Source organism: Sphaeroforma arctica (assembly GCF_001186125.1).
Source record: "Sphaeroforma arctica JP610 unplaced genomic scaffold supercont1.975, whole genome shotgun sequence".
NCBI classification, from domain to species: Eukaryota; class Ichthyosporea; order Ichthyophonida; genus Sphaeroforma; species Sphaeroforma arctica.
In genome coordinates this window covers 2,916-11,433 of record NW_014039583.1, presented here as the reverse complement: position 1 = coordinate 11,433, position 8,518 = coordinate 2,916, and the positions used below count along the sequence as shown (strand labels likewise).

Below are 8,518 nucleotides of genomic sequence, written 5' to 3'. Positions count from 1 at the left end.
TACGTTACTACTACGTCGACGAGTAGGTTACGTTACCTTACTTATTAGTTCGTTACGTTACGTTCGTACTCTCGTTCTCTATATATATATATATATATATGTGTGTGTGTGTGTGGTGTGTGTGTTGTGTGTGTGTGTGTATATATATATATATATATATATATGTGTGTGTGTGTGCGTGTGTGTGTGTGTAGAGTTAAACGACTGGTCAAGCTGCAGTGCATTCATACAACCCGTTTACAGCACCATATATGATGGTTCAAAAGAAGCTTACACGTGGTACGGATATACTTTCTTCTCCTACCATTTCCACCTGTGACATTCTCCTCAAATCAACCGGCCATTCGCACAGTAATCTGTGTCCTCTATAAACGTTCATAATCATCCTATGCCAAATAGTCCTCCGGCTATCCCGGTTGTCTGTCTGTGACTGCGTTTCTCTTATCTTTGTGCTTTTTTTATCGAAATGCCCGTTAACTGACCCTACTCGTATATCTGAGAATTATCGCACTTTCCTTTGCTCACTTCATATTGTTTTTCTCTTCGTATTGAAACGCCCTTTAACTGATGGTGTTAATATTGTTTGAGAGTTATCTCGAGAACTATATCTCTTATTTCTTATTATCGGCATATTCTTTTAGTAATCGCCAAGATTGATCACTCTCGAACACAGTTTTCAACGGGGTTGATCCCAGATAAACCTGATTCGATGGCTCGTATTTGGCATTCGCCGTTGGGAATTTGTTGTGCAACTGTCTGTCTGCACATCCAAATTTTATTCCACTTTCATGGAATGTTATTTTGATTATTTTATTTTGGTTTTGTTTTATTTTTATTTTGGTTTTCAAGTGTTTGTTTTATCATCTCTCCCTGTGCCATTGCACAGGTATGGCATCCGTCGCCTGGAGTTCTTCTTCTATTTCTTGCTGTCCGTAATGGTCGTGGCTTTCGGCACCGAATACATCATCAGTGAACCCGAAACCGCCGAAGTTATCAAGGGCATTATATTCCCTACAATGGTATGTCTATAAATAGAAGTGGAGTCACCGCACTATCTGACCAACGTAGTCATCTGATAGAGAATATACGTATGTCCGTGTAAGTGGATGGTGTGTTGTACGTCTACCCGACAGGTGATCGATGAGCTTTGAGAGACACTCACAAGTACAGACAAGGCTGAAAATTTATCGAAACGAGCGCTACATGTGGATGATTCGTTTGCTGTGTGTAGTCTGTACTCCACTTGTATAGTACTGCTACTAGTACCACATAATAGACATAATAGGTGCACCATTACACTGCTTTACTTAGTAGACTTAGTAAGCGCACCATTGCATTACTTTACTTATTAGACATATTAGATACACCATTGTACTGCTCTACATACAAGACATAATGGCTTAGTAGACATAGTAGGTGCACCATTGCATTACTTTACCTAATAGACATATTAGATACACCATTGTACTGCTCTACTTACTGGATATAATAACTTAATAGACTCAGTAATTTGTACCATCTTCTTCTGGGCTGCGATATGAGCTAGCCACAGCGTCATAACACCAACTGTGGGTGTGGTTGGTCGTAACACCAACTGCACGTATACTTCTTCGCCTCTTCGCTCACTTTAAAGCCTGATTTTCTACATTATACATACATCTCGCGTAACTATAAATCCTGACCACCCACATGATCTATTCCTCGTACCCCCTCCATCCGTCGTTTCCACAGGACCACTCTCTCATATCACAAGCCGTAGGTATGATAGGGGCAGTGATCATGCCTCACAACCTCTTCCTGCACTCTGCGCTGGTTCAATCACGCTCTGTCAACCAACGCAGCAAGAGCGCCGTTCGCCAGGCCAATATGTACTACGCCATCGAGACGACAGGCGCTCTATTGTGCTCGTTCCTGATCAACCTGTTTGTCATGGCTGTGTTTGCTAAAGGGTAGGGCACTAGGCAACTTTGTATAGTAAAGGCTACCTACTGTATGGGGTTACTTGTTGTTAGCATTAGTGTTATCGATAGGTTTATCAGTTTTAATTATATCAATGTGTTGGTCAGTATTAGTTCTATCGACATATTTATCAGAAGTAATTTTATTGGTGTATACATCAGTATTAGTTTTATCGACATTTTCATCACTATTTGTAATGGTATGTCGTATAAAGGGTCCGTTCAGTGCGCTTATCTTATGTTTATACCCATGTTTATACTATATTTATACCTGTTTATGCCTATGTTCATACCGATGTTTATTCCGATGCTTATACCTATGTCTATACCTAATTTTACACCAATGTTTATACTCAAGTTTATACCGATGTTTATACCTATGTTTATATCTATGTTTATACCTATTTTTACACCTAAGTTTATACCTATGTTCATACCGATGTTTATACCTATGTTGATATCTTGTTTATACCTATGTTCATACCGATGTTTATACCCATTTTTACACCTATGTGTATACCTAAGTTTATACCGATGTTCATACTTATGTTCATACCTATGTTTATATCTATGTTTATACCTATGTTCATACCGATGTTTATACCTATATTTATACCCATCTTTACACCTATGTTTATACCCATGTTTATACCCATGTTCATACCGATGTTTATACCTATGTTTATACCCATCTTTATACCTTTGTTTATACCTATGTTTCTCTCGACTCCTTCAGGTTCTACAATGTGCCTGGGATCAAAGCGGATGACATAGGCCTCCATAATGCGGGAGAGTATCTAGGTAACCGCTACGGTCAGGTTGCTCTTTATATCTGGGCTTTCGGGCTATTAGCAGCCGGCCAAAGCTCAACCATGACAGGTGTGTGAGTACATATACACTACATAAGTATAGGAGGAGGATGCCATGACATGTGTGTGTGAATGTACATACACTACATAAGTATAGAGGGAGAATGCCATGTTAGCTACTGTCTCGATATCTTCCACCGTGCATGATAGAGGTGGTTGTATGCATGTAGATCTGGGTGGATCAGATAGGCAAAGAAGATATGCATTCGCCGCTTGTACTGTGTCCCGTGGGCTATTGACCAAATCAGTTGGGTTGAGTTCAGCACACTTTGATCTTTTCCATTGTTTGTACGGGTGATCGAGTCTTTTAGGGTTTAGGGTTTATCTAGCTTCTTATGGTTTAGGGTTTAGGGTGTATCTAGCCTCTTAGGGTTTGGGGTTTATCTAGCCTCGTAAGGTTTATGATTTATCTAACCCCTAAGGGTTTAGGGTGTTTAGTGTTTAGAGTTTTTCTAGCCTCTTAGGGTTTGGTTTATCTAACCTTTTAGGATCTAGCTTTGATCTAGCCTCTTAGGGTTTGGGGTGTGTCTAGCCTCTAAGTATTGAGGGTTTATATAGCGTCTTCGGGTTTAGGGTTTATCTGGCTTCACAGGGTTTAGTGTTTTTCTAGCCTCTTACGGTTTAGGGTTTATCTAACCTCTTACGGTTTAGCTTTTATCTGGCCTCTTAGGGTTTAAGGTTTTTCTAACCCCTTAGGGTTTAGGGTTTTTCTAACCTTTTAGTGTTCAGGGTTTATCTACCCCCTTCGGGTTTAGGGTTTATCAAGCCTCTTAGGGTCTAGGGTTTATCTGGCCTCTTAGGGTCTAGGGTTTACCTAGCCTCTTAGGGTCTAGGGTATGGTGAATCTAGCCACTTAGTTTTTAGTGCTCATCTAGCCTCTTGTGGTTTAGGGTGTAACTGGCCTTTTAGGGTTTAGGGCGTATCCAGCCTCTTAGGATTTAGAGCTTTTCTAGCCTCTTAGGATTTAGAGCTTTTCTAGCCTCTTAGGGTTTAGGCTCCATGTAGGCTCTTAAGGTTGAGGGTTTATCTAGCCTTATGGTTTTAGGGTTTTGTGTTTTTAGCCTCTAGTACACGGTGCATATCACACATGTACTAAAAGCTCGTACTGTCTCTCATGGGTTGTCTTGGCGTCTCTCCGGTACAAGAGATTATTGGTACTGTTGGCCATACTAGTTGGGCCGAGTTACGTACACTTTGATCACTTTGATCGTTCTCACGCATAGTCTAGCCTCTAAGTACACAGTTTATATCGCACACATACCAAAATCTCGTACTCACAATCACGGAATGTCTGGGCGTCGCTCAGGCACCTATGCCGGCCAGTTTGTCATGTCAGGATTCCTCAATCTAAAAATAGAAAAGTGGAAGCGAGTGCTCATCACTCGCACCATAGCCATCGTTCCAGCGATCCTCGTCGCCACTTTCGCTAAAGCGGTATGTCTATAGTATAGAGCGGTATGCCTGTTTGATATGTGTATAATATAAAGCGGTATGGTATGTCTATTTGATAAAGCGGTATGTCTATTTTTTAATGCGGTATATCTATTTCATAAGGCGGTATGTCTATATGATAAAACGGTATGTCTATTTGTTAAAGCGGTATATCTATTTCATAAGGCGGTGTGTTATGTCTATTTGATAAAGCGTTTCTATATGATAAAACGGTATGTCTATTTGAAAAAACCCCATCAAGATATTTGTTCCTTGACAATATTTTTGAAAACCATAAGATATGTGTTACTTTGTCAAATGAGGTATGTTGTATTGGAAATCAGGAGAAAGTTGTCTGTCGTAATGATTTATGAGCCATGTGTGTTGTTTCGTCTGCAGTGATGTGTGTGTAAACTAATGCTTCGTATTTCTGTCACCAACACCTTGGCTGAAGAGAGCTTAAACGAGCAGAGATGCGCGTGCCTTGTTGATTGCTATGGCAACCACCGCCTAATGGGCTGCATGGGGCGTGTGGGTGTGTTGTTCAAAGCAGTTGTGTGTGCCTGCCTTGTTGATTCATGTTGTTAATTGCCGACATCTCGGCTATAGAGGTATATGTGTATTTGTCTATTGAATTAATAACAGATGTGGTGGTCCATGTACGTACTTACCACGGCGTAGTGGCGTCCACATATTGATAATCCGAACTTTATATCTACTCTATAAACGTCGTATGTATGCCATACATATTCTGTAACTTCATGGTAGCATATGGCACCCACCCGGCGTTCAAAGACGGTCACAGCAGCATAAACTGTAAACAGTTAGCATGTACAGTACATTCATACTATAAACTTCGTGAGATATCTCTTCTACAAACCTCAACTCTCTTCCATATCTCTTATATCAACTTCATATCCCTTCTATAAACTTCATATATCTTCCATATCTCTTCTATTTACTTCATACCTAGTCCACATACACCTCCCGTGTTTTTGCGATTGTCACAGAATGTGGATGGCCTTGATGAGATGTTGAATGTGCTGCAGAGCATCCAGTTACCGTTTGCGCTGCTGCCGCTGATTCGGTTTACGTCTGATGAGTTCATTATGGGCGATTTCCAGAATGGGAAGAAGCTACAGTTACTGGTCAAAACGTTATCGGTGGTCATCATATGCGTTAATATATATCTCGGTAAGTGGCGATGTGAGCATACGGATATGCTTCCGTGTATATGTATACATGGTTTGTCTGTGGTCAGTATATGTATGAACGTTTATCTCGGTACGTTTTTATGTATGCGTGTGTATAGACAGGCCCTTATGTGTATAAATGTGCATCCTACGGTTTAAACAGGCTTTCTATCCGACCTGTAATATATACTATGACCCCGCATTTGCAGTTGTCAACAGAGTTGGCGGGCGTTCTGTCGCACTGTATCGTGATTGTAGGATGTCATGTATATGCCTCACCTATACCTATACACATTGCTTTTAGCTATACCTATGCGCATTGCTTGTAGATGAGTATATATACCTTTGCATATATAGGTATACACGCGCATGAAAAGTGGATATGATATCTCCGTACACTAACGCATAAATGATGCTCTCTGTGTGTTCGCTCTGTTGCAGTCGTCAACCAGACAATCAAAATTCTGAGAGCCATGTCAGGGATATCTTTCGTGACTATTTCGTGGCTATTCGCTTTGACTCAATAGGGTTTAGGGTTTACAAAACCCAAGTCTGGTTATTTACTTAGTCACCAGCACTGTAGTTGCTACATCATCGAATAAATAGTCACAAATTGAAAATACCACCCGAGATATAGCACGAGCACACATCATATCTCATCTACTTTCAAGATACAACACACACACCCCACGGCACTCACTCTATCCTACCCTGTCCTTATGATTGTAGTTGCAAGATATAACACGTGCACACATCATGTCTCATATACTTTCAAGATATAACACACACACACCCCACGGCACTCACTCTATCCGGTCCTTTTTATTGTAGTTGCAAGATATAACACGAGCACACATCATGTCTTATATACTTTCAAGATACAAGACACACACACCCCACGGCACTCACTCCCACGGCACTCACTCTGTCCTGTCCTTTTGATTGTAGTTGCAAGATATAACACGAGCACACGTCATGTCTTATATACTTTCAAGATACAACACACACACCACGCCACTCACTCTGTGCTGTCCTTTTGATTGTAGTTGTGGACAAAACGGCGGATCTGTTACCACACACCTTTGTGATGATAGCGGGGATGTCCTGCTTTGGCATAGCCTATCTCACCTTCTGCCTGTACGTGGCGTATCCCGAGCTATTCCACGCCAATTTCTCGCAGTTGATGGAGAGGGATGGTACCTATGTGAAACTTGTGAGTTGCGGCACAATCTCTGAAGACGATGAGGATGAAGGTGTGTGTGAGTAGTATTAGTATATGTTTGTGTGTGTGTAGTACGAGTGTGTAGTATGAGTGTCTGTATATTCGTGTCTGTCATAGTGACATTATACTTGTATGTATATAGTCTGGCTGTGTATCTCCCACTACATATGCAGTTCGGTACATACATCTTGAATGGACGATGTAATTGGTGTATATGATATGACAGCAGTATTCTGTGACTGTATAGTCGAGCTGTGATGCGACTGTGTGCACAGTGATGCTGCCTGACTGGATTTGATACTGTGCGTTGATACACACATCCTGTTTATGACTCGGGCAAAGGTTTGAGTGTAACTCTGGTTCATGCTGAGCCAGATTTGAAGGATCTTCAATAGCTTTACTGTATGACTGTACCATACCTTAGGATGATTATTAGGGTTTAAGGGTTTTTCCTATGTATGAGGGCAATGTTGTACCTACTGTGACTTCTGTATTGGGCTCCTACTACAATGCAGTTGTGTGATTTATGCAGCGAGGGCATGTGTTGAGGTGTGTGCAATGCAATACGTTAACAACTAAAGCGGATTAATGTAGACTCGTTTGCGTCGTAGTGAAGGAGTGCTGTAAACGAGTGTGTGTTGGTATTATTCGGTATGTGCGGATGTAGGGAGATATATATATATATAGCTATATACATCTATATATCTATATATCTATATATACAATCTTACAAATGGAGCTACTCTACACACTTGGATGTGTGTGCTGTGGCAGGGTAACCGTGTTTGTTTCGACACCAGTGTGATGCGCTTAAATCATAATATCATGATACCACTCTGGAAGACAAGTCGGATTACGGGCACAGGCGACTGTGCATAGTAGTGTTTACTTGTACTGCTGTACATAGGTGTACATACATTCAACTAAATACAATCGTGAGATGTCTGCATGATACTTTGATTCAAGCGGTACCAACACCATTGTCTTTCTTTTTTTTCAACTGTCCTGATCAGAGCCTCGCTCACATGCCACGACGTTATCTGAAGTGGTCGCAGAGGATACGCCTCTACTGACAACTGATGTAACGTCGACCTCGAGCAGTGATGATAAAAGGCACCACCATGCTTCGTAGATCATCGTAAAAGGCACCACCATGCTTCGTAGATCATCTTGAAAGGCACCACTATGCTTCGTAGATCATCTTAAAAGACACCACCATGCTTCGTTGATCATCCTAAAAGGCACCACCATGCTTCGTAGATCATCTTGAAAGGCACCACCATGCTTCGTAGATCATCTTAAAAGGCACCACCATGCTTCGTACATCATCTTGAAAGGCACCACTATGCTTCGTACATCATCTTAAAAGGCACCACCATGCTTCGTACATCATCTTAAAAGGCACCACCATGCTTCGTACATCATCTTAAAAGGCACCACCATGCTTCGTACATCATCTCGTGGGTACTAGATGGGACTCTAGCGAGCTGAGACATGACTCTACAAAGCTTCACAGAGCTTCGCAAGAGTGTGCAAGGAAATTGTATCAGCGAAGGTCTGTCTGAAAGTTGGCGCTTCTCATGTGAAGAAGAGTGCCTTGCTCAGTTTCGCACACATTCGTCCTTCGGCGACGATGCAGAAGAGCTAGAGAGGCCACACACGGTACTAATAAAAGCTGACGGGAGTATACTTTACACTTTTAACGCGTTAAAAGCTAACGGGAGTATACTACACACCTCCAATACGTTAAAAGCTAACGGGAGTATAGTACACACCTCCAATACGTTAAAAGCTAACGGGAGTATACTACACACCTCCAATACGTACGGTGTTCGACTTTTGAGC

At 41.5% G+C, this 8,518-nt stretch overlaps 1 protein-coding gene across 1 annotated transcript in view; it reads left to right on the top strand.

Annotated features, from left to right (window-relative positions):
• Positions 1 to 7,838, top strand: part of SARC_09511 (hypothetical protein) — a 10,963-nt gene extending 3,125 nt beyond the window's left edge. Inside the window, exons 4-10 of the mRNA XM_014296469.1 lie at positions 887 to 1,019; positions 1,732 to 1,949; positions 2,695 to 2,837; positions 4,134 to 4,261; positions 5,269 to 5,452; positions 6,498 to 6,704; positions 7,687 to 7,838. Coding sequence (XP_014151944.1) covers positions 887 to 1,019; positions 1,732 to 1,949; positions 2,695 to 2,837; positions 4,134 to 4,261; positions 5,269 to 5,452; positions 6,498 to 6,704; positions 7,687 to 7,805 — 1,132 coding nt within the window. The 3' untranslated portion in view covers positions 7,806 to 7,838. The remainder of the gene's footprint in view (positions 1 to 886; positions 1,020 to 1,731; positions 1,950 to 2,694; positions 2,838 to 4,133; positions 4,262 to 5,268; positions 5,453 to 6,497; positions 6,705 to 7,686) is intronic.
• Positions 7,839 to 8,518: the final 680 nt, after the last annotated feature.